Raw genomic sequence first — 13,605 nt, forward strand, 5'->3', positions numbered from 1 at the left:
GGGACGAAGGAAAGACGGGTGGACTTCCTGGTGGCACTTCAAATCAAATCAAATCACTTTTATTGTCACATCACATGTGCAGGCACACTGGCACAGCACATGCGAGTGAAATTCTTGTGTGCGAGCCCCACAAGCAACAGAGATGTGCAAAACACAACAACACAAACGAGCAAAATACAAGAATGGCCAACCTGAAACTAATAAATATATGTACAATATATAATAGTGTATGCATTTCTGGATGTGTATACTAAATGTTTTCCTACGTGCGTGTGTGTGTGTGTGTGTAGTGTGTGTGTGTGGGTGTGTGTGTGTATACACATTTTTACAAATTAAATAGTAAACAATAATAAAATAAAATATATAAAAATCTAAAAATATACAGAGTTGAATATGTGCAAAACAGCGGCATTACTGTACGGTATGTAGTGCAACAGAGTTGGCTCACTCTCATGTAGCTGCGAAGAAGGCAAGAAAAGAACAGTTGCTTCGGACACAACCCTCCACACCTAGCCCTGGAAAAAGAGCCACTTGTCAGGTCAAACACAAATGCAAGAACAATCATGCCACTGAGCGATGTGTTCACTGCTTCAGATACACATGTGGTAAATGCAGACTACAGATACCATGGCAGTGCCAGGATTGTGAGTGATTGCTGAAAATGTTGAAATGTATTCACTCACTTTTTATTATTATTTGTAAATATGTGTACAAATGGTTGGTTTTTTGTACTGTTTTTATCAATAAATCTCAGCAACAAAGGACATACACCCATGTGTGTTGATTTCTCCCTAAGATGGGAAACTGAAACACTCCAAGTTGGTGACTTTTGGAGATTTATTTCCCTGGATGATTGAGAATGCATCAAGATGAACACAAAAGGAAGTGCACAGCTTTTAGCAGCTCCCCCACCCCCTCAATCACACACCCCCACTCCCCTCCCTCCAGAATTCCCAGGTAACAACCTAATATACATATGAATGACTAGCCAATTAAGCTTCCACTTGGCTGAAGCTAAAGCTTAGCTAAAAGCCTACCAGCCATTTGGCTGCTCTCCGGCTTTTAAAGGTAGAAAAGCAAAATGACTACTCCGCGGGGGATTAAGTTTAATGCAATTACAATGATGCAGATAATATGGCAGCAATAAAATAATTTCTGTATCTCCACACTATCTTAATCAGAGCTTTCACTGCCACTGATACTGTACATTGATGACCTTGAAATTGCTAATCCATTGGGCACTTCAAGGAAAATACATAAACTGTGTGCAGTATACTGGGTGTTTGCTGATTTGCCAAGTAAATACCGTTCAGGTCTACATGTCATTCAGCTAGCAGCACTATGTAAGGTACCTGATCTCCAAAGGTGTGGCTATCAAAGAGCATTTGGTCCTTTGCTACAAGATCTAAAAACTCTTGAGCAAGATGGTGTATTTATTGAGTGCCTTGGTAAATCACTTCAAGGGGCTGTCTTGTGCATTGTATCTGACAATCTGGCAGCCCACTCATTGGCTGGGTTTAGCCAGTCTTTCAGAACAGGATTTATTTGCAGGTTCTGCAATGCAACACAAGACCTAATTCAGTCTCATGATGTTGGAGATGGCAAGTTTAGCCTCAGAACAAAAGCCAGTTATGATCATAATGTGCAGGAAGTCCTACATGGGGATGGTCATAGTCAGGAAGGTGTGCAAGGGAAATGCATCCTGACTGAAAGTTTGCAGTAGTTTCATACAACTACAGGCTTCCAGACTGATGTCCTGCATGACCTTTTTGAAGGCATTGTACCTGTGGAGTTGGCCATGTGTACTCAGGAGATGATTCGGTGGAAATATTTTACTCTTGAGCATTTGAATAGGAAAATCTTGTCTTTTCCTTACCAGCATTCAGACAAAATTGACAAACCAAAGCCCATCCCAAAGAACTTCTCTACAAAGAGAACCATTGGTGGCAATGGCCATGAGAATAGCACACTGCTGAGACTACTGCCATTCATGATTGGTGTTACAGGAAAAATGATTCTATGTTTCTTTACCTTCTTTTAAATGTACAAAGATGCCCTTTGTCTATGGTTAGATTAGTTTAGAATTATCCTTTTAGACTTTCCCAGCAAAGACATATTGTTTTGGGACATATTGTTTTAGATTGTTTTATCTCTCACAGCTTTCTCCCAGCTCTCTGCTGACGAGACTAGTGCCACATATGGAGTTGTTTATTTTATCTGTTTATTATTTTCTTATCCTGTTCTCACTGTCTCTGTGCTCTGTGCCTATAAAAAATGCCAAGCCACTGTGCATGGTGTGAGTTGTTCTCAGCAGCTCACCCGTGTACACGTTTAGCAAAGAAAGTAACTTTGTCTCATTGTGTCTTTATTTTTCCTGGGTTTTTTTTACAGAGTTTTCTCCTAACAATTGGTAATGTAGTTCCTGAGGAAGATGCTTCTTGGACAGTGTTAATGGATTTGAAAGAGGTTGTTGAGCTAATGCTGTGCCCAAGATTTGATGAAGAGACTATACAGTATTTGCAGTCAAAGATAGATGAACACAGAAAAGTGATGCAGGACATTTTTCCTGAATTCAGACTGCTTCCAAAACATCATTATGTAGAGCACTACCCAGCTCTTATACGTGCTTTTGGACCACTTGTCCATTCATGGACAATGAGGTTTGAGGGTAAGCATTGGTTTTTCAAGTGGGTAATACATGACACAAAACTTTAAGAATGTGTTGCAAACATTAGCAACACGGCACCAACACATGGTGGCCTACTACCTCAGTGCACCAACATTTTTTGAGCCACATCAGCAGTCGTCACATGTCACTTCTGTCACGGTTTCAGATCTTCCTGAAGTTGCACAAGAATACATAAAGAATAAAACCAACAGCAGAATAATTTACAGCACATCAAAGTTCATTGTTGATGGTACAACTTACAGTCCTGGAATGTTTTTGTCTGTGGGGGAGGATGGGGGACTGCCACAGTTTAGCAAGATCGAAAAAATTCTCCTTGTTAACAATGATGTTGCATTTCTTTGAAAAGATCACAAGTCAAACTACATTGAACATGTAAGGTCATATGAACTCTACCCAAATTGTATAGCTATCCACTGTATGTCTGAGTTTAATGACAACTTGCCCCTTTCTGCATACTATGTGGAAGGAAAACTAGTTTTGACACCAAAACGTTTTATACTTCTACACTGGAAATGTATTTGCATTATGTAATTTGCATATGTTGTACATATATTCATTTTTGTGATATACATGTGTAATAGACTGTTTTATCAGATAAATGTAAAAAATGTACTAGTGTTTTTTGTTTTTTTTTTACTTGTTTATGAAATCAAAGTAAATCCAAACTTAATTACTAAGTTCTAATTGGATATATAAACTTCAGATGAAAAACACAAGATACCTTTCATTATCATTGCAGTTTCACAATGCAGAAGCTGTGTGTGAGGGAAAATAAAGAAAATACCATTTAGCAGCAGCCTGTAAAAGAAGTAGTTTGTAAGTAGAAGTTCTGTGTAATATTACAAGTATCTCCCTGATGTAGTATGTACTATCGCATAACGATGTGTCTTTGCAAAGATTTATCCCGGAGTTTGGGTTGGTTTTGTAAAATAACTGCAGTGTAAATTCATATGTATTCTGTGCTTCTTTTTTTTCCAACTTAACAGAATTTATACATGGTGAGACAATGTTGATTATATGGTAAAAACTTAAAACTGAAAGAGGGCTACTGTTTACCATGACTAAATGGAATGATGGCCTGTGACTTTGTAACATCTGAAATTCTTACCTATGTTTTGGACTGTTGGATGATCGGCCATAGAATTCAAGACTGCACTCAAAGTAAACAGCAGTAATTGTAAGGTTTTTTGCCATGCTAAGTGTTTATTTTGTCATGAAATGTACAGTGTACTTTTGAAATTTTTGAAAGCTGTAATGATGGCTGAGTATATAATTATCACTGACCACAATAAGGTTAATGGTATGATGTACAGTGTTTTTATATATGAGACGATTCATTTTTTAAAAATCATCTCCATTCCTTGTTTTATTCATAGGATGATGGCAGTATCCCAAAAGTTCCTGCTGAGAGTTCACCTCACCACAGATGTTGTTGTGAAGGTTTCTCTAACTAAGCGGCCTGAGTCGGTGGAAGAACTAATCACCATACTCCGTGAGAAGCTCAACCCAAGGCTGGACTTTGAGTTTACCTTACAATACGAAGACCCCGACTTTGATGGGCAACTTACCTGCCTACTGGATATTCAAGAGTTGCCGGAGAAGGGCACACTAAAAGTAGTGAGATCTGAAAGTGATGTCAGTTCTTGTGCAAGTTCTGATACAGACATCCTTCCTCATGTGCCTTTAGCTCAGCGTCTGAAGTGTTGGCCTGACACTTTCCCAGTACCTACCTTTTCTTACGAAGTTGAACATCTCCTTGAGGAGCGAAATAGAGCCTTTGAGTTGTCTGGAAAACATCTGAAGTTGACTGGAGCCCAAAAGCACAACATCTTGGAGACCATGGCTTCAGCGATGCACACATTCAAAGCCTATCCAAGTGATGGAGATGTCGGTTTGGCAGCAGAAGCTCTTGTTACCACTCATCCATTTCTTAAAGAGCCTGGAAATAGGAATGGAAGTTATGGTTGGAAGACCAGTTTAAAATTCAAGATGGGAAATTATCGCACCAAGCTAGCCAGATCTGGATGTGTGGAGGTGTCTCTGTCAACGCTGGCAGGAGGAGTGTTAACAACCCTGAAGGAGAGCATCCCCACTCAAACATAAAAAGAGCCAGAAGAGCTGAGGTGAACTACCTCCCAAACTTTCCAAGAGGAGAAGATCAGGTCAGTTTGGAGGATATGAGAGTCCAGATAAAAAACGAGGTTGAGAAGACTGAGCCCAACAAAGTAATGATTGAAAAACTGATGCAGACTACCTTTGCACTTCGTCACCATGAAATTGTTCAAGACAACCCAATGGTAAATAACTTCTTAGAGAAATGGCCTGCTCTGCGATTTGACTCTCAGGTATTTGTGCTTTGATTTTTTTTTTTTCTTCAGTTTAACATGAAACAGTGCAAGTTCAGCAGATCTCTTCAGATTCAGATAATAAATAAATAACACATAAATAAATAATAGATAACAAACAAAAATATATTTCAGCTTTGTGATACACTTGTGCTTGTGGTTCGGGTCCAATTTAAAAAATAATACTTAATAGGACATCTATAAAACAAGGTTAGACAGAAGTTGGGCAATTCCTCTTTAATGATAAGATGTAAATTTGGTCAGTAATTTGGCTTCATGTTGGATGTTTTTGTTCCTGTTTTATTTTAGATTTGTGCGGAGTTCCACCGAGTCACAAACATCAACCTGCGGAAACAGTTCTACGCTGAACTTGACAGACACACACCACGACTTATGGCTCTATACAGACAGAAGGCTGCACGGACTGGCAAGATATCAGAGGCTCTGCAAACCATCCTGAATCATTATGATCTTCAGGTGAATATTGATAATGATAAAATTAACACAAATTAAAAGTTTCACTGATAAAAACTCAATTTTTCCTTGCTTTGAACATCTGTGTTCTATACAGATTACAGCTCTGATCTGGTATGTTATTTTAAAATACTGTGTAGGATTTTTGTCAAATGAGTAAGATACAGACTCTTTGTCATAAGAGACAGAAATGTTGTGTCTTAAAAGAAATGTCTCCAAAATTATGTAGAGTCACATGCCATGCAGTTTCATAAACATGTATTCTCCCCAAAGAATGACACCTGAAAACTATGTGTTCAATGAACTTTTCTTTTCCCTTTTTAGGAGGCGCCTGATATCAACCTGAAACGCACTGCAGTGCTTCGTGCCCTTCCAGTATACCTGCGGGAGGAGAACCCAGAATTCTTTAAGACATGTAATGTAAGTGTATTTTTGCATCACTTAAATTCTGCCAGTGAGATAAAACACCATGGATTTTTTTAAATATTTAGAATTTTTATGTATTTTGAGAAAGATGCAATTAGGACTGATGTTGTCCTTTGTGATTTTATAAAACGATAAATGTTCTACACTGAATTTATAATGCTCACTTTATGGTGCCAATGTCCATGTTAGTGGTTTTATAAAAACATTTGTGAAGTTTTTACATTTCCATAAAAAAATGTTAAATAAACAAAATGTAAAGTAAATGAATTTCTCTATTTTTTTTTACTAGTCTAAACTCAAACATTTAAAAATAAATATCTTTTAATTAATAATCATATAATTTTCATTTAGTTTGTAATATAATTGCATTGTGTTGGATCAAAATAGTAAACTACAAAAAACACAAAAATATTAAAATTAAAGTATATAGTTTTTAAGTAAAGCTCAATTAATAAAATAAAAATGTAATTTAAATTTTTTAAGTTAACAATAAATACAAATTTTGAGTACTCCCATACTTAGAAGAGATGAGTTTGTGTACTTAAAACTTTTCAGGTAATCAGTTTCCACAAATGTTTTAATTTCAGTCAACTGATTCGGGTTTACAGTGTGAGGTTATTGTACTCAGCCCTGAAAAGTATAGAAATATGGTATCTAACCAGATTCTTACTTTGGATGGCATTACCTTGGCCTCCAGTAACACTGTGAGGAACCTTGGAGTCATTTTTGACCAGGACATGTCCTTCAACGCACATATTAAACAAATATGTAAGACTGCGTTCTTCCATTTGCGCAACATCTCTAAAATTAGAAATATCCTGTCTCAGAGTGACGCTGAAAAACTAGTTCATGCATTTATTACTTCCAGGCTGGACTACTGCAATTCATTATTATCAGGATGTCCAAAAAACTCACTGAAAAGCTTTCAGCTAATCCAAAATGCTGCAGCAAAAGTACTGACATGGACTAGATAGAGAGCAGATTTCTCCTGTATCCATTCATTGGCTCCCTATTAAATCCAGAATTGAATTCAAAATCCTGCTCCTCACATACAAGGTCTTAAATAATCAGGCCCCATCTTATCTTGATGACATTGTAGTACCATATCACCCTATTAGAGCACTTCGCTCTCACACTGCAGGCCTACTTGTTGTTCCTAGAGTATTTGAAAAGTAGAATGGGAGGCAGAGTCTTCGGTTTTCAATTCAATTCAATTTTATTTATATAGCACCAAATCACAACATAAGTCGCCTCAAGGCGCTTCATAGATACAGAGAAAAAACCAACAATCATATGACCCCCTATGAGCAAGCACTTTTGCAAAGGTGGGAAGGAAAAACTCCCTTTTAACAGGAAGAAACCTCCGGCAGAACCAGGCTCAGGGAGGGGCGGCCATCTGCTGCGACCCGTTGGGGTGAGAGAAGGAAGACAGGATAAAAGACATGCTGTGGAAGAGACACAGAGATTAATAACAGATATGATTCAATGCAGAGACGTCTGTTAATACATAGTGAGTGAGAAAGGTGACTGGAAAGGAAAAACTCAATGCATCATGGGAATCCCCCGGCTGCCTACGTCTATTGCAGCATAACTAAGGGAGGATTCAGGGTCACCTGGTCCAGCCCTAACTATATGCTTTAGCAAAAAGGAAAGTTCTAAGCCTAATCTTGAAAGTAGAGATAGTGTCTGTCTCCCGAATCCAAACTGGAAGCTGGTTCCACAGAAGAGGGGCCTGAAAACTGAAGGCTCTCCCTCCCATTCTACTTTTAAATACTCTAGGAACAACAAGTAGGCCTGCAGAGCAAGAGCGAAGTTCTCTAATAGGGTGATATGGTACTACAAGGTCATTAAGATAAGATTGGGCCTGATTATTTAAGACCTTGTATGTGAGGAGCAGGATTTTGAATTCAATTCTGGATTTAACAGGAAGCCAATGAAGGGAAGCCAAAACAGGAGAAATCTGCTCTCTCTTTCTAGTCCCTGTCAGTACTCTTGCTGCAGCGTTTTGGATTAGCTGAAGGCTTTTCAGTGAGTTTTTAAGACATCCGGATAATAATGAATTACAGTCGTCCAGCCTGGAAGTAATAAATGCATGAACTAGTTTTTCAGCGTCACTCTGAGACAGGATATTTCTAATTTTAGAGATGTTGCGCAAATGGAAGAACGCAGTCTTACATATTTGTTTAATATGTGCGTTGAAGGACATGTCCTGGTCAAAAATGACTCCAAGGTTCCTCACAGCATTACTGGAGGCCAAGGTAATGCCATCCAGAGTAAGAATCTGGTTCGATACCATATTTCTAGGCTTTTCAGGGCTGAGTACAATAACCTCAGTTTTATCTGAATTAAGAAGCAGAAAGTTAGCGGCCATCCAGGTCTTTATGTCTTTAAGACATTCCTGCAGTTTAACTCATTGGTGTGTGTTATCTGGCTTCATGAGACAGAGCTGGGTGTCATCTGCATTGCAGTGTAAATGTATGCTATGTCGTCTAATAATGCTGCCTAAGGAAAGCATGTATAATGTAAACAGAATTGGTCCTAGCACTGAACCCTGTGGAACTCCATAATTAACCTCAGTGTGTGAAGAGGACTCTCCATTTACATGCACAAACTTGAGTCTATTAGATAGATATGATACAAACCACTGCAGTGCAGTACCTGTAATACCTACAGCATGTTCTAATCGCTCTAATAGGATATTATGGTAAACAGTATTGAATGCTGCACTAAGGTCTAGCAGGACAAGCACAGAGATGAGTCCACTGTCAGAGGCCATAAGAAGATCATTTGTAACCTTCACTAAAGCTGTTTCTGTGCTGTGCTGAGCTCTGAAACCTGACTGAAACTCTTCAAATAAACCATTCCTCTGCAGATGATCTGTTAGCTGTTTGACAACTACTCTTTCAAGGATTTTTGATATGAAAGGAAGGTTGGAGATTGGCCTATAATTAGCTAAGACTGCTGGATGTAGAGATGGCTTTTTGAGTAAAGGTTTAACTACAGCCAGCTTGAAGGCCTGTGGTACATAGCCGATTATTAGAGATAGGTTGATCATATTTAAGATCGAAGAATTAATTAATGTCAGGACTTCTTTGAGCAGTTTTGTAGGAATGGGGTCTAAAAGACACGTTGATGGCTTGGAGGAAGTAATTATTGAAGTTAACTCAGAAAGATCAATTAGAGGAAAAGAGTCTAACTTAACATCAATGGTACTAAGAGTAGCTGTAGATAATATTACATCTGTGGGATGATTACTGGTAATTTTTTCTCTAATGATAAAAATTTTATTTGTGAAGAAGTTATTGAAGTCATTACTAGTTAACGTTAAAGGGATTGTTGGCTCAAAAGAGCTCTGACTTTTTGTCAGCCTGGCTACAGTGCTGAAGAGAAACCTGGGGTTGTTCTTATTTTCTTCAATCAGTGATGAATAGTAAGATGTTCTGGCTTTGCGGAGGGCTTTCTTATAAAGCAGCAAACTATTTCTCCAGGCTAAATGATGATCCTCTAAATTTGTGAGACGCCATTTCCTCTCCAGATTACGAGTCATTTGCTTTAGGCTACGTGTTTGAGAATTATACCACGGAGTCAGGTACTTCTGATTAGAGACCTTAGTTCTCACACGAACTACAGTATCCAGAGTCGTACGTAGTGAGGAGGTGAAATTATTAACAAGATAATCGACCTCTGTTGGGGTAGCGTTCAGGTAGCTGCTCTGCTCTGTGTTGGTACAGGGCATTGAAGATGATAACAGTGGGTGGATTATATTGTTAAATTTAGTTACAGCGCTTTCAGAAAGACATCTACTTTGATAAACGTCTACTCTCCACTGCTGTGTAATTAATTATTGTAAATGTAAATGTTATCAGGAAATGATCAGACAGGAGAGGGTTTTCAGGAAACACTGTTAAATGTTCAGTTTCTATGCCATATGTTAAAACAAGATCTAGAGTGTGATTAAAATGGTGGGTGGGTTCTTTTACATTTTGAGAGAAACCAATTGTGTCTAATAACAGATTAAATGCCATGTTGAGGCTGTCATTTTTAGCATCTAGATGGATGTTAAAATCACCCACAATAATTATTTTATCTGAGCTGAGAACTAAATTAGATATAAAGTCTGAGAAATCAGAGAGAAACTGTGTAAGGTCCAGGTGGATGATATATGATAACAAGTAAGACTGATTTCTGAGTTTCACAGCTGGGTTACATTGTCCCACATCGTTTCTGGGACACCACTCAGACAGACAGCAATTTAAGGAGAACATGCGGCTAAACATATCACTCCTGGTCTCATTGCGGAGGGGACCAGAGAAAACTACAGAGTCCAACATTGTTTTGGCAAAGTTGCACACCGATTCAATATTGATTTTAGTGACCTCCGATTGGCGTAACCGGGTGTGATTACTTCCGACGTGAATTATGATCTTGAGGGGCCTGAATTTCAGGCCCCTCTTCTGTTGAACCAGCTTCCAGTTTGGATTCGGGAGACAGACACTATCTCTACTTTCAAGATTAGCAAAAAGGAAAGTTTTAAGCCTAAAGCATATACAGTGGGGCAAAAAAGTATTTAGTCAGCCACCGATTGTGCAAGTTCCCCCCACGTAAAATGATGACAGAGGTCAGTAATTTGCACCAGAGGTACACTTCAACTGTGAGAGACAGAATGTGAAAAAAAAAAAAATCCATGAATTCACATGGTAGGATTTGTAAAGAATTTATTCGTAAATTAGGGTGGAAAATAAGTATTTGGTCAATAACAAAAATACAACTCAATACTTTGTAACATAACCTTTGTTGGCAATAACAGAGGTCAAACGTTTACTATAGGTCTTTACCAGGTTTGCACACACAGTAGCTGGTATTTTGGCCCATTCCTCCATGCAGATCTTCTCGAGAGCAGTGATGTTTTGGGGCTGTCGCCGAGCAACACGGACTTTCAACTCCCGCCACAGATTTTCTATGGGGTTGAGGTCTGGAGACTGGCTAGGCCACTCCAGGACTTTCAAATGCTTCTTACGGAGCCACTCCTTTGTTGCCCGGGCGGTGTGTTTTGGATCATTGTCATGTTGGAAGACCCAGCCTCGTTTCATCTTCAAAGTTCTCACTGATGGAAGGAGGTTTTGGCTCAAAATCTCACGATACATGGCCCCGTTCATTCTGTCCTTAACACGGATCAGTCGTCCTGTCCCCTTGGCAGAAAAACAGCCCCATAGCATGATGTTTCCACCCCCATGCTTCACAGTAGGTATGGTGTTCTTGGGATGCCACTCAGTATTCTTCGTCCTCCAAACACCACGAGTTGAGTTTATACCAAAAAGTTCTACTTTGGTTTCATCTGACCACATGACATTCTCCCAATCCTCTGCTGTATCATCCATGTGCTCTCTGGCAAACTTCAGACGGGCCTGGACATGCACTGGCTTCAGCAGCGGAACACGTCTGGCACTGCGGGATTTGATTCCCTGCCGTTGTAGTGTGTTACTGATGGTGACCTTTGTTACTTTGGTCCCAGCTCTCTGCAGGTCATTCACCAGGTCCCCCCATGTGGTTCTGGGATCTTTGCTCACCGTTCTCATGATCATTTTGACCCCACAGGATGAGATCTTGCGTGGAGCCCCAGATCGAGGGAGATTATCAGTGGTCTTGTATGTCTTCCATTTTCTGATGATTGCTCCCACAGTTGATTTATTCACACCAAGCTGCTTGCCTATTGTAGATTCACTCTTCCCAGTCTGGTGCAGGTCTACAATACTTTTCCTGGTGTCCTTCGAAAGCTCTTTGGTCTTGGCCATGGTGGAGTTTGGAGTCTGACTGTTTGAGGTTGTGGACAGGTGTCTTTTATACAGATGATGAGTTCAAACAGGTGCCATTCATACAGGTAACGAGTGGGGGACGGAAAAGCTTCTTACAGAAGACGTTACAGGTCTGTGAGAGCCAGAGAGTTTCCTTGTTTGAGGTGACCAAATACTTATTTTCCACCCTAATTTATGGATAAATTCTTTACAAATCCTACCATGTGAATTCATGGATTTTTTTTCACATTCTGTCTCTCACAGTTGAAGTGTACCTCTGGTGTAAATTACTGACCTCTGTCATCATTTTAAGTGGGGGAACTTGCACAATCGCTGGCTGACTAAATACTTTTTTGCCCACTGTAGTTAGGGCTGGACCAGGTGACCCTGAATCCTCCCTTAGTTATGCTGCAATAGACGTAGGCTGCCAGTGATTCCCATGATGCATTGAGTGTTTCCTTTCCAGTTACCTTTCTCACTCACTATGTATTAACAGACGTCTCTGCATTGAATCATATCTGTTATTAACCTCTGTCTCTCTTCCACAGCATGTCTTTTATCCTGTCTTCCTTCTCTCACCCCAACCGGTCGCAGCAGATGGCCCCGCCCCTCCCTGAGCCTGGTTGTGCCGGAGGTTTCTTCCTGTTAAAAGGGAGATTTTCCTTCTCACTGTCGCCAAAGTGCTTGCTTATTGGGGGGGTCATATGATTGTTGGGTTTTTCTCTGTATCTATGAAGCGCCTTGAGGCGACTTTTGTGATTTGGCGCCATATAAATAAAATTGAATTGATTTGAATGTGGGAGGAGTTCGGAGAGGCCATGGAAAAAGACTTTCACACTGCCTCGAAGATATTATGGCAAACCGTCAGGTGACTCAGGGTGCGAAAGCGGTGCTCTACCTGTACTGTGTATAGTGCTGGTGGAGAGCTGCTGACTTCGATTGAGAAAATTGTTGGGTTGTGGAAAGAAAACTTCAAGGACCTCCTTAATCCCACTGACACGTCTTCTGAGGAGGAAGCAAAGTCTGGGGATGAGGGCGATGAAACCTCAATCTCTGGGGGTGAAGTCACCAAGGCAGTTCATCAACTCCTAGGTTGCAGAGTCCCTGATGTGGATGAGGTGCGCCCCGCGTTTCTAAAGGCTCTGCAAGCTGTAGGACTGTCCTGGCTGACACGCCTTTGCAACTCCTTAGCCTCCCTGGGAAAGTGTATACCAGGGTGCTGGAAAGGAGAGTCTGTCTATTAGTGGAACCTTGGATACAGGAGGAATAATGCAGTTTTCGTCATCAAGGAATTAGAGACAGGAGGGGAACATAGCTGGGAGGAATGAGACCTAACGGGACGGGGGGAGCGAAGCTAGCAACACTCACATAAGACATAACCCTACAACATAAAACAGGAAACAATTCACTTGACACAGAACTAAACCTACACTAAATATGAGGGCACAAGACACAAAAACTAAGAACAAAACCTTAAACCCGAATAAACTGGAACATAGAATTATACTAATAAACAACAAAGCATAACAAAAACATCAGAATACAAACCATAATACAAAGGAATATAAGAAACTGAAAATGCTGGGTCAAAATGACCCAGAACTGTGACAGTACCCCCCCTCCCGTAAGGGCTGGCTCCCAACAGCCCAAAACAAAAACACAGAATGACGAAAACAAGATCACCAGACATGGGCGAGCGGAGGGGTCCAGGATGGAGGGACAGAAGCAAAACAAAAGACAAGAAGCAGGATTCCAAACATACACGAAAACAGTTCAAAACAAAACTGGGTCTAACATGAGTCCATGAAAAGTTCAGGGGGTCGATCCAGAGGTCGACAGCACAAAAAAAACCCCAAACCCCAGTTCCGGGCCGACTGCG

General features: G+C 40.1%; 1 protein-coding gene across 1 annotated transcript; it reads left to right on the forward strand.

Moving 5' to 3' along the window:
• Positions 1-4,528: 4,528 nt before the first annotated feature.
• On the forward strand, positions 4,529-12,970 carry LOC146656679 (uncharacterized). Its single transcript, XM_085425767.1, has 4 exons — positions 4,529-5,034; positions 5,344-5,511; positions 5,833-5,928; positions 12,740-12,970. Exons 1-4 carry the CDS (start codon positions 4,714-4,716, stop codon positions 12,968-12,970), a joined length of 816 nt encoding a protein of 271 aa, XP_085281893.1. The 5' UTR covers positions 4,529-4,713.
• Positions 12,971-13,605: the final 635 nt, after the last annotated feature.

The sequence above is a fragment of the Rhamphochromis longiceps genome, linkage group LG12 (genome assembly GCF_057381845.1).
Source record: "Rhamphochromis longiceps isolate RC_006_pf linkage group LG12, R_longiceps_female_GT1.1, whole genome shotgun sequence".
NCBI lineage: Eukaryota > Metazoa > Chordata > Actinopteri > Cichliformes > Cichlidae > Rhamphochromis > Rhamphochromis longiceps.